The sequence below is a fragment of the Macrotis lagotis genome, chromosome 1, assembly GCF_037893015.1.
Source record: "Macrotis lagotis isolate mMagLag1 chromosome 1, bilby.v1.9.chrom.fasta, whole genome shotgun sequence".
Taxonomy (NCBI): Eukaryota; Metazoa; Chordata; class Mammalia; order Peramelemorphia; family Peramelidae; genus Macrotis; species Macrotis lagotis.
The window spans coordinates 44,511,238-44,527,308 of record NC_133658.1 but is presented as its reverse complement, the minus strand read 5'-3'; the positions used below and the strand labels follow the sequence as shown (position 1 = coordinate 44,527,308).

The following is a 16,071-nucleotide window of genomic DNA, read 5'->3' as shown; positions in this document are numbered from 1 at the left end:
CCCAGGAAGACTGCGTAGATGTAGTGTCTCTCTCTCTCTGTTATTTCTTTTTAGAGGAATGTAAACTCTTGGAGAGCAGGGCCTGCTTTTCTTTATCTCTACCCAGTAAAATCTAATATCTAGCACACGGGCACATAAATGGGTGAATGAAGTTTCTTTTCTCCCAAACTTGCTCTCCCATGAGCAGACAACTCTCCCAGCCCTCCTTTGCAGGGGTCAGGGGCCATGAGTGTGGAACATTGTACATTTTGTGTTTTTTCCATTGAGTTGATGAGCTCATTCAAAATTCTTACCAAAAAAATTCACTTAATATTCCTTCCCCCCACCCTGACCGGTACCTTCTTCCTCTCTTTTTATTTTTAAAAAATTCTCTGTTTCAGGGGTTGACTTCTCTGGAAGGCTTAGGAGTTGGGATTCTGGGGGAAATCTAGATTGTATAAAGCCCAAAGATATCAATAAAAGGCGATTTTAAAAAGAAAACAACTTTTCTCAAAGTTTCTCTCCCCAATCTGATTGACCCTGAGGCAACTGGAAAATGACATATCCGTTCTCCACCTCCTTTGTCAGCCTTTGCCCACTCCACCCTCTCCCAATCTCATACCTGATAGTTGAGAAAAAGGAGGGCCTTCTAGATCTGAGCAGAGCATTTGGGTGAGGGAGGGAACCATGAAATGGAGAAACATTGAAGCAATGAGGTGGTCAGGAGATATAGGGCAAAGGGCCCTAACTGGCCCTAGAGCTCTTCCTTGCATTCTCTGGATAATGGAGCGACCCCCATATCAGTCTGGGAAGAAGGAAGGGGAGCAATCCCCAGAGGAGGCCACAGGCCAGGGTTGCCCCCCAGATACAGACACAGGAATCAGAAACAACTCTTTTTCTTCCTGGGAAGTTTATTGAGATGTCACAAAGTCACATGGAAAATAGATGGGACCATCCCCTGCAGAAAACTCAGTTGTTAGCCAGGATTTCCTGTACCCAAGGCATGAGCTCTGTGACTCGGGCATACACGCCAGGGATGGAGGTGGAGCAGAAGCCACTGCCCCAGGAGACGATACCAACCAGGGTCCAGGCGCCATCTTTCTGACAGACCAATGGGCCACCAGAGTCACCCTGTGGACAAAGAGAAGGGAGATCTGCTCTAGCTTTCTGGATGGTGGAAGTGGGAAGGAGGAGGGATAGAGAAGATTGGTTAGATGGGGAAATAATAGACTAACAGGGTGAGAGGGTAGAAGAAGAAGGGCTGAGTCATTAAGGGATGTGCTGGGGAGACAGGCAAGCTTGGAGCGAGGGGGAGTGGTAGACCATGAGAATAAGTGGTGGGAGAGATTCTCTTCTTTCTTAGACTCTTTCTGTCTCTCTATCTCTGCCTTTGATTCCCTACGTCCCAAACGTGACCCAGTCCCATTATTTCTTCTTTTGAAACACCTTCCAAATCACCCAGGGAGCGATGTGATGAAAGAGATTTCAGAACAATGAATCTGACAGGGAGCGAAGGATACATTGGAGCACTGTGCTGATGGTCCCAATCCCAGCTCTTCTGTAGCCACCTAGAATCTTACAAAGGCCAAGGAAGCTGCCTTAACCCTCCAATCTATCCTTCGCTCCCTGTCAGATTCCTCTTTCTGAAATCCCACTTTCATCACATTGGTCCCTATTCAAGATTCCTCAGGTAGTAATGTGGTACAATGGTTAGAGTGCTGAGCTTGGACCAGGGGGAGTTGAGGTTGACCTCATTCACTTAATAGCTGAGTAGCCTCTACTACTCATCCTCTGGTTCTTCATCTATAAAATGGAGATAATGATGTAGCTACTTCACAAGTCGTTGTTACGATCAAAAGAGAGCTTACTTTAATGTCATTTTAAAAATTACTTTTTAAAAATGATTATTTTAAAGTTTAACCCAGTTCCTGATGTACAGTAGAATTTTAATAAATGCTTGTTTTCTTCCTTGGTTTTCAGGTCAATAGAATAGTCGTATCTCTTCTCTATGGTATTCTCAGAGGTGGGCACCCCCACTGATTCACTCCTGCCAGTTCCTTTCCCAGCACACTCTTCTCACTTCTCTGCCCCAATCCTTTCTGTCTTTGAAGTCTCATGCAAAATCCTACCTCCTCCAGGTAGCCCTCTTTCACTGATCCTTCTAGGTCTCCTTTGCTATTTTTCATTCGTGTCACACCCTCTGAAGTTCTGTCCTGAGTCCTTTTCTCTTTTCTCCATGGACTTTCTGGCGTTCTCAAGATTTTTTCATCATATCCATAGAGAGGAGCCCCAGATCTCTATGTCCTTCGCCAGACCCCCTCTGAGCTCTGGATCAGCATCAAAAACTCGCTTTTGAACATCTTGCATTGTAGCACCTCAATCTCAACATGTCCAAGATAGAATGTCTCTTTTCTCTTGATTCTCTCCCTTTTCAACTTCCCTATGGCCATTGAGGGGCCCACCATGGTCATCACATAACCTTGATGGTTAAGCAGTGGTGATTTCCCATTCTCACTCACTTGACAAATCCTATCTTTTCCACCTTCACACCCCTTATAAAGATCCCCTTCTCACACAGATATCACCCCAGGTCAGATTCTCCTTGACTAACCAAATCAGGGGTTCAATAGATAAAAGTCTCTTGACTTTATCCTGAGTTCAAATCCTGTCTGACACATTTTTCAATCATTTTTTGGTTGTGTCCATTTGGGCTTTTCTTGGAAAAAACATTGGAGTGGTTTACCATTTCCTTCTTCAGGTTATCGGACAGATGAGGAAACTGAGGCAAACAGCATTAAATCATTTGCCCAGGGTCACAGAGCTGCTAAGTATTTGAACCAGATTTGAACTTAGGAAGATGAGTCTTATTGATTCCAGATCCTCTCTATCCACTTTCCCACCCAGCTATCTGGCATATAGTAGGTGCTTAATAAATGTTTCTTAACTTTTGTTTAGAAACTTAATTGTTCTCTTTAAGCTCCCTGAGGGCCTAGTCTGTGCCTTCTCTTTCTGTCCACCCCCAAGGAGGACTAGCAGAGACATGGGCATAAAACAGATCCCTAAACACCTCTTCAGTGACTGAGTAAAGGGAAGGCTGGAGAGCTGGGGGCAAGGGAAAGGTCAGAATTCAGCTGGGGTGGGCTGTGGAAGACAGAGTTCAATCTGGCTCTAAGGCAACCCCCCCCCCCCACCAAAAGACTAGCCAGTATAAGCCATAGGGGGAGTGGGGAAGCAGGGCGGTACCAAGCAGGAGGAAACACCACTGGCACCAGCGCAGATCATCTTATCTGTGATACTGTTTCCCCAGTATTTCTGGCACTCGCTGTTGGACAGGAGAGGAAGGGCAGCTTGCTGGAGCTTCTCCGGGGTTTTCTTATCTGGAAGACCCCAAGACAAGAGCAACATCACCCAGGAGGCAGAGCCTCACCCCCTCCAGGGTCCCGAGGGAGAGGAAGGCAAAGCAGGCCTGTACCTTCCACCCAGGACCTTCCTCTGGGATCCCCCCCAAGCATGTTGCCCTCCCTCCCCTCTCCACACTCACTGTTGTGCTTGGTCCGTCCCCAGCCGGTGGTGGCACAGTTAGACCCTGCAGGGAAGTCATCAGTAGTTCTGGGAAGGCAGACGGGGTACACGGTATCGGAGAATTGGGCAGGTGTGGCCAGCTTGATCAGAGTGATGTCGTTGTTGATGGTGAAGAAGTTGAATTTGGGGTTCTGGAAGACCTGTGGGGAGAGAGCCGTGGCTGATGAGATGCCCCCTGTCCCCTATTCCCCCTTCTTTTGTGGGCTATTCTGGCCCCTGGAAGGCCAGCATAGCTGTTTTCAACATTCTCGAAATTCCTGGCCTTCCTCACCTCCCTCTACCTCGACCTCTTAGAATTCTTTCCTTCCAAGCTCAAGTCAACTCAAACTCGAGAGCCAGAGCAGCTAATGCTTTTCTCCCCCATTACTTTATTCATTTTGTAGGAAAGAGCGCACCCCATTAGAGACTTCAACACGTTGGGTCACTGAGTGTTCTCCGTCTAACTTACGCCCATTATTGGGTACATGTCTCAAGTCGTCACTCCTGCAGGTTGGGCCAGAACCAGGCAAAGGCCAATAGCCCAATGATGTCCAAATAGCTTGCTCAGGTTTTGTTTTTTAAAAGATACACTCTGAGTTTTTGGTTTATGAAAATGAGCAGCCTCACATGTAGAACCTTTATTTCATTGCTTATTTTCTCAAAATCTTAAAAATGAATGCTAAAAATTATTTTTACATATAATTGGGGGAAAATAAAATAGCAAATAAAAATTTTTTTTTGAAAAAGAGAAGAGGTAAAAGAGAGAAAGGAAGGAAGGAAAGAAGCATGGATGAAAGAAAGAAGTAAAGAAAGAAAGAAAGAGAAAAAGAAAGAAAGAATAAGAAAAGAAAATGAAAGAAAGAAAGAAAGAAAGAAAGAGAAAGGTAGGAAGGAAGGAAAGAAGGATGGAAGAAGGAAAAGAAAGAAAGGAAAAGAAAAAAGGAAGGAAGGAAGGGAAGGAAGAAAGGAAAGAAAGAAGGAAGAAAAAGAAAGATTTGCAAAATTTATCACATAATCACCATAAGTAAGACAGAGCTCTTTCATGGAACCAGGAAAATGTGCTGTAGTCTAAGCTGGGAAGGCACTTTCTTGTACAAAGTGCAAAGTAAATAAAGTGCTGGAGGAGAAAGGAAATAAAGAAAAATGACCTGCGGGGTGGGGGGGAGACGGGGTGGGATGGGGTGAGGGCAGACACCCAAGATCGTCTCTGTACTGGGAGCAAGTTCATTTTTGCTGACCTTTTCATATGCAAATAAGATCCTCACCAGAGACTCAGTGAAGTGTGCCCGACTTGGGGCCAACAGACAGGGCCTTTCCCTTTGGCCTCGTGGGCTCTTTCCTTGCCACTTCCCAGCAGCACAAGTTTGCTGACCCCTCAAAGGGCCACCCTCTTAACATAAATGTTTAGATTCTAGTTATCTGTGAAAGGTGTTTCCCCAAAAGATTGTAAACTCTTTGAGGGAATGATGCCTTGAATTTCTGTTTTGTGTCCTCAGACCTGTGCCAAGTCCTGGCCAATCATAGGCACTGGATAAAGATTGCCGAAGGAATAAATCATGGAATGCCTCCTGTCTCCACTCCTGTGGGGATCCTGCCAAATGCTGTCCTATAGGAAGGTGGAACAATGCCCCCTGAGCTGGCCTGGAAAGGGCACAGGTTGCCCAGGCCATAGGACCAGGGGTCCAGGGGCTCAGGGCACAATTGCTTCCATTATCCCCTGGGGCATAAAGCCCCCCATGCCTTCGGCCTGGAGACCCAGCTGGAAACAACCTTGGGCCTCGTTCTTTGACCCATAGCTCTTCATCCTCCAGCTAAGGACCCCTCTCCCTGAGCCCTGGGAAAGCTTCACTCCTTAAACAAGGGAGAAGAGAAAATATAGAGCATCATGGGTCCCCTAGCCCCCTCCCCCAACACTGGCTGTGTCTATATAGTCTCCCCTCTTCTTTCCCCATCCAGTCCTAAAGAAGCCACATGGAGACCCTGACAAGGTAATCCAGACCCTGAAAGAGAAACTTAGTTTTAGCAATGGCAATAGTTGAGTTAGGGGTTGGGTGGTTTGTGGGAACTGATGGTTAAATTTGAATGTGATTATTGACAAACCCCACTAATTAGGCTTTGATTCACTGTTTTGTTAATTGTCCAGACTGAGCAAAGTGATGAACAAAAAGTTCATAATGCAGATTACACTACAAAGTGTGTCCCACATGCAATATTCCTTTAGAGAGCTGGTTGTTAAACATTTATCAGCGCATCCAGAAGGACTCTACAGTCCGATGTATACCTCGAGGTGAGCCAGTCACCAGCATCCTCAGAACTTTACATCTGAGACAACTTGGAATAATGCATAGAGACCTGAAGATAAAGCTTGGTCTTGGGTGTTTACACCAGCTTACGCACGTATGTCCCTAAGCAAGTCCTTCTTTGTGCCATGGTTTCCTCATCTATAAAATGGGGGTGATTCCAAAGGTCTCTTTCAGCTCTAAATCTAAGACCCAAAGTTTCAAGGATTCCCAAGCTTTGAGCCTGACACTATATATATCCCAAAGTCCCCCTAAATCTTTGCCAGCTCATCTTCCGACAAAACTCGTTAACCCTGTGACCTGCTCTAAGGACCATTCCCACCCTTTCACCCCCATCATCCAGAGCAAACGCATCAGACCCCAGCTAAGTCTCTGTACCCCCTCTCCCCCCAGAAATGTGCTTAGGTTGATCACTGAGTGGCCCAGAAATGCAGGTTCAACATCAGCTGGAGCCTGACAGAGTGAAAAGTGAACTCCCTCCTTTGTAATGATGGCTAGCACTCTCCAAAGCCAAATATGGGGGACTTGGGGAATAGCTAGTGATCTCTTCTTTCCATTGGCTTCTCAGAGTCTTTATTATCGCCTCTTTTTCTGAATTCCCATACTCTTTTTAGACTCTACCAGAAAGTCGGACCTAGACTGTGGACTCCCCAAGAGCAGTCCCCACTCTCTATCCCCTGCTTCCCACCAGGTCTATGATGAGGCATATCCTTGGGGTGATTGAACTCAAGGAACATTCATTATTTCTTTATTTATTAAGTATGGTACATTGCAAAAGGGCTTGGCTATGCCTTTCGGCTTTACTCATTATTGCCCATGAAGACCTCAGTTTCTTTCTCCCTAAAAAGAGGGGATTGGATTTAATGATCCTTACTGCCCCTTCCAGTTTTAAATCTGAGTTCAGAAATCTGTTAAATATATCTCATACAGGAATAGATCTCATGCTAGAAAATATACAGAAGCCGACATGACAACCTTATACCTCAAGAATTTTAGGTCTAGTTGGAAGTTTGGCTTGGGAAGCCTCGGAATCATTCACTGCTTCCCCCCCCCCACTCCACCCTTTTAGGAGCCCTTGGGCACCATCATACCTGATCGATCTTCAGCACTTGAATGTTCTCTGCATCAGAGCCCTGGTCAAACTCACCAGCAATCACCAGATCGGTTTTCCTATAATAGAGAGAGAGAACACAGAACTAGACCTTTCCTTCTCTCAAGGAAGATAGAATTTCTAACCCAGAGGGCTAAAGGTGTAAGGAACACCACTGGCCTTCTGGTATATACATTTGTGTGTTGTGATGAGGAGGGGAAACAGCGATTCAATTAAGGATCACACTGTGAAGGGGAGCTTGTTCTGTAGGCCACCCCCCTGTTCCTACACTCTCCTAAGACTGCAAGTGCTATTATTCTTTCATCTCTACTTTTGTCCCCCTATATTTTTCCTGGAAATTCTGGACTGATTATTATTTTGTCTAATTCTATAAAGTAGCCAGTCACATTGGCACAATGGAAAGAGAACCTGAACTGCTTTTTCTCAGCTACTCACTGCCCTATGTGACCTGAGACAGTCATTTAATGACTCTGGGTCTCAGTTTCTTTGATTGCAAAATGTATATGGTTGGCTTGGACACTGATAATCTTTTTGGTCTCTTCCAGCTTTACAACTGTGATCCTATGGCCCTAATCCTTTAATTTCTCTGAATTTATACATTAATTTAAGCAAAATCCTCATTTTTTTAATATTGGTACAATCCAACGAAGAGCCATAAATATGCCTCCAATTATCCTTTCTTCTTTCCTTTTTGTTTTTTTGCAAGGCAATGGGGTTAAGTGACTTGGTCACGGCCACACAGCTACATAATTATTATTTTTTTTTAGATTTTTTTCAAGGCAATGGGGTTAAGTGGCTTGCCCAAGGCCACACGGCTAGGTAATTATTAAGTGTCTGAGGCCAGATTTGAACTCAGGTCCTCCTGACTCCAGGGCTGATGCTTTACCCCCTAAGCCACCTAGCTACCCCCTTTCTTTATTTCTATAAGGAATATGATCTAACTGTATTTCTATAAGTCTTGAGTGCTTTTGGTAGATTGGCTCCCAATATTTTGTTCATTTGGAATGAGCTTTTCCTTTCTCTTGCATCACCCTAGTTTTGCTACTACTACACACCAATACTTCTGCTTTTTATAGATTTATTTGGTTCCCTGCTGCTTTACTAGAGCAATGAATTGTCTCAATTTATTTCTTCACTGACTTTTGGGATTCTGCAGTCCCAGGAAGGAAGTTAATCCTTCTCACTCCTTACCTGACTCCACAGTGGGCAGCAGTGACCACCCAGTCTTGGCTGATAATGGATCCCCCGCAGAAATGGAAGCCGGTTTGGTCCTAGGGGTAGAGAGGAGGAGGAATTCATTACTTCCCAAGTTTCAGACACCACAGAGCAGTGAAACCTCAGGGATTCTGGGGTTCGGGCACAGCCCAGGAATTGGAGTAGTCAAGGTATGTGTCTGAGCTTCAGTCCTTCTGGCTCTAGGATTGTCATTCTGCCTTAGGATCCTATCTTGGACACAGGCGCCGCCTCCGGAGCAGAGTCCACACACTCACCTGAAGGGAGACCTGCCAGGGCCAGGAGCCAGGGACAGCATCTTCACCATTGACAATTCTGGCCAGGCCACTCAGGACAGGCTCAATGGCAGGGATGCCACAACCTGGAGGAGAGGTCAACATAGCATGAAAAAGGGTCAACTTCAGGCTGTTGATGGTCTCTAGCCTCCAAGCCAGATTAGGGAGCTGAGTAGCCCAGCCCACCTCGGATGGAGAGTGACTTCCTTTCAGATCTGTAAAGTTTGTTTTTCAGACATTTCTGAAATATTCACTACGTAAGAAAGGACTGAGTTCAAAACGACCTTCAGACACTTATTAGTTAGATGACTCTCTGGGGCTCATTTTTCTCATCTGTAAAATGGGCAAAGGGGTACGGAGACCTCCAAAATGCCTTTCTGCTCCAAATCCATGAACTCGGGCTCCTAATATTTAAATGCATTATGGTTTTCCATGTTCTAGAGTCTTTTGTCCTGACAAAAAGTTAACTCAATGAAGGCCGGTGCCATGTCTGCTAACTTGATAGATCTTCTGCTTCTAAGCCCCAGTGGTCTGCACACAGTAGGTGCTTAATAAATCATATAATCTCAGAATTTCAGAGCTGCAAGGGACCTCACAATCATCTAGTCTATTTAGTAAAAAAAAAAAAAGAAGCTTCACACCAACAGTTGGATGGTCATTTTGCCTTTGGGGTAAAGTTCTATAGCAAGAGGAACCCACTCTCTTCTAAGGGGTCCTTTTTGGACAACTCATTTGTAGGAAATGTTCCCTTATCTGAAGCCTAAATTACCTTCATTGCACTGTCTATCCATTAGTCCTAGTCTATCTATCTTCTTTTTTTTTTCTTTGCAAGGCAATGGGGTTAGGTGGCTTGCCCAAGGCCACACAGCTAGGTAATTATTAAGTATTTGAGACCAGATTTCAACCCGGGTACTACTGACTCCAAGGCCAGTGCTTTAGCCACTATGACACCTAGCCGCCCCCAAATATGCCATGATTTCTTTTTTTTCTTTTTTTTAGGGTTTTTTTTTTTGCAAGGCAACGCGGTTAAGTGGCTTGCCCAAGGCCACACAGCTAGGTAATTATTAAGTGTTTGAGACCGGATTTGAACCCGGGTACTCCTGACTCCAAGGCCAGTGCTTTATCCACTAAAACACCTAGCTGCCCCTTCTAGCTATCTTCTTACACATGACCATCCCTCCAATATTTGAAGGCAACTCTTGTGTCCCCCTTGAGCCTTCAGTTCTCCAAGTTAGAGATGTCCAGTCCCACCAACCAATCCATAAAGGACCCTTCTCTCAGGACCCTTCATCATTGTAGCTGCTATCCTCGGTTGATCGCCAGGTTATCATTGTAAGGGCTGATCAATGTTTGTTGAATCAACAAGTTTATTTTCACACACTCTTTGTCTGAATCCTATTCATCTTTCAAGGCCCATCTCAAGTATTAAAGCCTCCTTGAAGACTACCAGTGATAATTTCTCTTTCACTTCCCATAGAACTTACTGTCAGGGTAGCTAGGTGGCACAGTGGCGTCAGGAGGACCTGAGTTCAAATCCGGCCTCAGACACTTAATAATTACTTAGCTGTGTGACCTTGGGCAAGTCACTTAATCCCATTGAAGGAGACCTGCCAGGGCCAGTCCCCAGGAACGGCATCTTCACCATTGACGAGCCTGGCCAGACCAGTCAGGACTGGGCCAATAGCTGGGAAGCCACAGGCTGGGGGCAGGGGTTAAACTAATAAACCAGAAGCCAAAATGGGACTCAGCCCCCACCCAGCGATACAACTCAACTGATGGGACCCCTGCACCCCCTTGCACCCCAGCCCTGCTTCAGGCTTCTATTGGTCTTTGCTTCTGGAGATCTGAATTCGGAGTTTAGCCTCAAATGCTAGAAGGCTCCCAACTCCAAAGCAAAGGGAAGAAGGTGGGCGGGGGGAGAGAACTGAGGGGCCAGAGCTTGGACCACTTTGGGGGGGCCCCGTCTCGGGTGGGGCCCAGAACCTCCCAGGACAAAGGATTCCCAGGCAACAGAGAGCCCCAGCCCAGCTTTGGGGGTTGTTCCCGGAGAACCTAATGAAGACCCTTGGACAGTCTGCCTTTAGGGAATGAGGGGAGACCCCATTGTGGAAGGAGAGACTCTAGACTCTGGGTATGAGGAGACTTGGAATGTGAGCAGATCCTGTGTGGGCACTGTAGAGGGACAGAAAGGGGACAAGCATGGAAATAGTTGCAGAGAGACTCCCCCCAGCCCCACTGGAGGCCACGCCAGGAAGCCTCTCGGATCCCAAAGATGTCTGAGGTAGACATCCCCTTACCAAGGCAAACTTTGTCCCCCAAACCCGGCCCACGCTAGCGTCGGGGTTCCCTCCTTGGGCCGAAGCCACCACATCTGAGATCATTCTAAATCTAAGATCTGGGACACCTAACTAAAATAGGAAAGTTGATCCTACTGCCCCCCCCCCCCCCCAAAGAGCCCTATTGTCTCCTCAGGCCTATTTTCTCTGAAACAGCTTCCCTCTTAAAAGTCTCCCTTCCTGGTGACCAGAGTTCAAATTCTGCCTGGGTCTGTGAATTCAACATGTTCAGCCTTATTTGAGCACCCCCGCCTCACAGGGATCAAAGAAAGACACAAAGTATTCGCGAGCCACAAAACTCTCCATAAATGCTGGATAAGATGAGGGGCCTTTAGCTCCATGCAGAGGTTTGCACTTATCTGCCCTCAAGAGGGAAGGTTTGGGACAATCATGAGGGACATTGTTTTAAAAGAGGACAGTAGCTGTCTGAAATGAATCTTTAATCTGAGGAGTTCCAGGCCATGTTGGGGGTCCACTGGCTACTCCAGGATCTCCTCTCTGGGCAGAGGCCCCTGGGCCCATCCAGAACAAGCAGAGAGCCCTTCCTCCCTCCTGCCAAGAGAACCTGACCAAGGAATGGCCATTCTCCTGCCTCGGTCTCCTCCTTTGTAAAATCTGGGGAATGGACTAGGCTAGGTCATCTCTGAGATGAGTAAGCATGGTTGGGGGGAGAACCACACTTTGTAGCCTCAGTTTCCTCTACAACATCAGGTGCTAATAATAGTATCTGCCTCCCAAGGTTGTGATAATACAATGAGATCGTATAAGTAAAGTTCTTTGTAGATTAAAAGGGCGACGCGAATTGTAGCTAATCAGAAGAAAAATGATCATAAATCCTGCCACGCCGCATCTCTAATGTCCATGGGACCCCACACTTACCAGAAACAGAGCCAGCCACGGCTAAGTGGCATAGCACCAAGAGGAAGGCCATGGCGCTGCCTGGGTTGGTGGGAAGTGAGGGGCTGGGGGCTCTTTATAGCTCTCAGCCCTGGGGAGTTGTCCCAGGTGGGCGTCACTTGGTATCAGGAGACCTTGGCGCCTTGGCCCAAAGAGCCACGTAGCTCCTCTCTGAGGGTCTGAGAAAACGACAGCTGGACCTCTGACTTCACCAGGAACTGGTGACGGATGGGTGTTTTCTCAGGGCCTCCCTCAGGCTCAGCTCCCCCTTAATTCTGTACATCATTTACAGGTCTGCTGAGGTCCCCCGTCCCCCAGGGGATTCATTCAGCTCAGGAGAGAAAAGAAGCGTGCGTTCGCTGTTTACTGACAGCATCAAACAATCCTGTAGAGAAGCACAGGGATGGCATGCAAGATAAATCAATGCTGTTCCTAAAACCAGTGCAGGAAATAAGCAGGCTGGACGTCACCCAGCTCAAGAAGCTCGGGTACAGGGCTGTCACACACGGAGGCCGTGAATGATGCAGGTGTGGAATCACAGCAGAGTTCCGTGCAGAGCCTTCAGCTCCAGGGTCACCCAAGCCTGGCTCTTTCAGCCAGAACTGACTTTTGAGCCCCAACTCGCTGGCTCCAGTAGCTCTCATCACTTCCCCCTTTTCTGGTTGCACAACAAACTCACAGTTACCCAACCTGATGTTCAACCTGGGCAAGCCTTGCAAGAAAAATAATAAATAAATAAATGGTTATTGGGTTGAAATAGATGAGCTCGAAAGTCTCCTAGCCTGACTGGACCTAAGCCTAATCCCGGTGGATGTTGGGGCCTCTGAGGCTTCCTAATCTGTCACGTCTTCCACAGACCCGTCTTCTCTGCCCCATGGGTGCCAAGAGAACTTCCAGGCCTGCCGCCCTTTCCTGGGGAGAGGAACGGGGCACTCCCCATTCAACCTGAGCCCATGTCTCCCCTGGAAGGAGACCTGCCAGGGCCAGTCCCCAGGAACGGCATCTTCACCATTGACGAGCCTGGCCAGACCAGTCAGGACTGGGCCAATAGCTGGGAAGCCACAGGCTGGGGGCAGGGGTTAAACTAATAAACCAGAAGCCAAAATGGGACTCAGCCCCCACCCAGCGATACAACTCAACTGATGGGACCCCTGCACCCCCTTGCACCCCAGCCCTGCTTCAGGCTTCTATTGGTCTTTGCTTCTGGAGATCTGAATTCAGAGTTTAGCCTCAAATGCTAGAAGGCTCCCAACTCCAAAGCAAAGGGAAGAAGGTGGGCGGGGGGAGAGAACTGAGGGGCCAGAGCTTGGACCACTTTGGGGGGGGCCCCGTCTCAGGTGGGGCCCAGAACCTCCCAGGACAAAGCATTCCCAGGCAACAGAGAGCCCCAGCCCAGCTTTGGGGGTTGTTCCCGGAGAACCTAATGAAGACCCTTGTACAGTCTGCCTTTAGGGAATGAGGGGAGACCCCATTGTGGAAGGAGAGACTCTAGACTCTGGGTATGAGGAGACTTGGAATGTGAGCAGATCCTGTGTGGGCACTGTAGAGGGACAGAAAGGGGACAAGTATGGAAATAGTTGCAGAGAGACTCCTCCAGCCCCACTGGAGGCCACGCCAGGAAGCCTCTCAGATCCCAAAGATGTCTGAGGTAGACATCCCCTTACCAAGGCAAGCTTTGTCCCCCAAACCCGGCCCACGCTAGCGTTGGGGTTCCCTCCTTGGGCCAAGGCCACCACATTTGAGATCATTCTAAATCTACGATCTGGGACACCTAACTAAAATAGGAAAGTTGATTCTACCCCCCCCCCCCCAAAGACCCCAATTGTCTCCTCAGGCCTGTTTTCTCTGAAACAGCTTCCCTCTTAAAAGTCTCCCTTCCTGGTGACCAGAGTTCAAATTCTGCCTGGGTCTGTGAATTCAACATGTTCAGCCTTATATGTAAAATGGGTTTAATAACAGCACCCCCGCCTCACAGGGATCAAAGAAAGACACAAAGTATTCGCGAGCCACAAAACTCTCCATAAATGCTGGATAAGATGAGGGGCCTTTAGCTCCATGCAGAGGTTTGCATTTATCTGCCCTCAAGAGGGAAGGTTTGGGACAATCATGAGGGACATTGTTTTAAAAGAGGACAGTAGCTGTCTGAAATGAATCTTTAATCTGAGGAGTTCCAGGCCATGTTGGGGGTCCACTGGCTACTCCAGGATCTCCTCTCTGGGCAGAGGCCCCTGGGCCCATCCAGAACAAGCAGAGAGCCCTTCCTCCCTCCTGCCAAGAGAACCTGACCAAGGAATGGCCATTCTCCTGCCTCGGTCTCCTCCTTTGTAAAATCTGGGGAATGGACTAGGCTAGGTCATCTCTGAGATGAGTAAGCATGGTTGGGGGGAGAACCACACTTTGTAGCCTCAGTTTCCTCTACAACATCAGGTGCTAATAATAGTATCTGCCTCCCAAGGTTGTGATAATACAATGAGATCGTATAAGTAAAGTTCTTTGTAGATTAAAAGGGCGACGCGAATTGTAGCTAATCATAAGAAAAATGATCATAAATCCTGCCACGCCGCATCTCTAATGTCCATGGGACCCCACACTTACCAGAAACAGAGCCAGCCACGGCTAAGTGGCATAACAGCAAGAGGAAGGCCATGGCGCTGCCTGGGTTGGTGGGAAGTGAGGGGCTGGGGGCTCTTTATAGCTCTCAGCCCTGGGGAGTTGTCCCAGGTGGGCGTCACTTGGTATCAGGAGACCTTGGCGCCTTGGCCCAAAGAGCCACGTAGCTCCTCTCTGAGGGTCTGAGAAAACGACAGCTGGACCTCTGACTTCACCAGGAACTGGTGACGGATGGGTGTTTTCTCAGGGCCTCCCTCAGGCTCAGCTCCCCCTTAATTCTGTACATCATTTACAGGTCTGCTGAGGTCCCCCGTCCCCCAGGGGATTCATTCAGCTCAGGAGAGAAAAGAAGCGTGCGTTCGCTGTTTACTGACAGCATCAAACAATCCTGTAGAGAAGCACAGGGATGGCATGCAAGATAAATCAATGCTGTTCCTAAAACCAGTGCAGGAAATAAGCAGGCGGGACGTCACCCAGCTCAAGAAGCTCGGGTACAGGGCTGTCACACAAGGGAGGCCGTGAATGATGCAGGTGTGGAATCACAGCAGAGTTCCGTGCAGAGCCTTCAGCTCCAGGGTCACCCAAGCCTGGCTCTGTCAGCCAGAACTGACTTTTGAGCCCCAACTCGCTGGCTCCAGTAGCTCTCATCACTTCCCCCTTTTCTGGTTGCACAACAAACTCACAGTTACCCAACCTGATGTTCAACCTGGGCAAATCTGGCCACAGATATTTAGTAACTATGTGACCCTGGGCAAATTAATTAGGATCTTTGTCAAGAAAACCCCAAAAAGGGGTCACAAAGGCACAACTGAAAAATGACAACAACAAACAAATTTGGCCATTTTCTCAATTATTAAATATCCTTCTAGTTTCCTGTTTTTTTGCCACAAAAAGAGCTGATATATATATATATTTATACATAAAAGATTTCTTCAACTCTTTTGATCACTTTTGTGCAAAGGCCATTGGCATAGCTGGGCCAAAGGACACAAACTATGTTTAACTTTTTTTTTAATTCTAAATTGTTTTTCATTAGAATTCATTAGAACGCCATTCACAGGAGGCAGCCAGGCACAGTGCCTGAACCAAAAAAAGACGAGTTCAAATGTGGCTTCAGACATTTACTAGTTGTACGACCATGGAGAAATCACTTTACCCTATTTGTCTCAGTTTCCTCATGTGTGAAACAAGCTGGAGAAGAAAAAGGCAAACTACTCCAGTATCTAAACCAAGAAAAACCCAAATGGGTCATGAAGAGTCAGCTAGGCCTGAACAGCAACAAAATAACACCCATTCACAGGTCCACCAACAAAGCATCAATGTTTATTTTTCTCCTAAATTTATTATTCTCCCCACCTTTTTTTTTTTTGTCACTCTGATGGTTGTGAGGTAGAATCCCAGAAGAGCTTAATTTACATCTCTCTAATTAGCAGTGTGTGGGAGCATTTTTCCAACTGGCTATAAATAGCCTGAGTTTCTTCCCTTGAGAACTGTCTATTCATATCCTTAGGCCATTTATCAATTTGGGAATATTCTTTCTCTTATAAATTAGAATCAGTCCTTGTATATTTTAGCACCACTACAAAGATTTTGTCCATGTTAATTGTTTCACTTTTAATCTTATTTTTTCATGCAAAAGCTTTTTATTTCATGTAATTAAAAATGATTCATTTTATTGTCTATGTTCCTCTCTGTTCCTTGAGAGTCATGAACTTTTCTCTAGCCATAAATCAGTCACAGTCAGGCACATTGTACCTTGACCCCAACAT

At 46.9% G+C, this 16,071-nt stretch overlaps 1 protein-coding gene across 2 annotated transcripts; it reads right to left on the bottom strand.

The window, feature by feature from the left end:
* Positions 1-886: 886 nt before the first annotated feature.
* On the bottom strand, positions 887-14,933 carry LOC141497014 (chymotrypsinogen 2-like). 2 transcript variants are annotated; one of them, XM_074199600.1, is made up of 7 exons: positions 14,288-14,933; positions 8,442-8,545; positions 8,143-8,222; positions 6,932-7,010; positions 3,521-3,701; positions 3,223-3,356; positions 887-1,110 (listed from the first exon to the last, which is right to left on the bottom strand). In XM_074199600.1, the coding sequence occupies exons 1-7, from the start codon at positions 14,337-14,339 to the stop codon at positions 949-951; spliced, it is 792 nt and encodes a 263-aa protein (XP_074055701.1). In that variant the 5' UTR covers positions 14,340-14,933; the 3' UTR covers positions 887-948. The 2 variants fall into 2 exon arrangements, with proteins under 2 accessions (XP_074055701.1, XP_074055694.1); XM_074199593.1 differs by lacking the exon at positions 14,288-14,933 and adding an exon at positions 11,675-12,274.
* Between the last annotated feature and the right edge of the window lie 1,138 nt (positions 14,934-16,071).

What these genes read in the sequence shown, in the direction of transcription:
- LOC141497014 (XM_074199600.1), bottom strand. Translation starts at nt 14,339, where the DNA reads ATGGCCTTCCTCTTGCTGTTATGCCACTTAGCCGTGGCTGGCTCTGTT. An exon ending in AAGTGCTGAAGATCGATCAG is followed by an intron (nt 3,702 to 6,931) that starts GTATGATGGTGC and finishes CTCTCCCCACAG; the next exon opens with GTCTTCCAGAACCCCAAATT. An exon ending in GGGACGGACCAAGCACAACA is followed by an intron (nt 3,357 to 3,520) that starts GTGAGTGTGGAG and finishes GGGGTCTTCCAG; the next exon opens with ATAAGAAAACCCCGGAGAAG.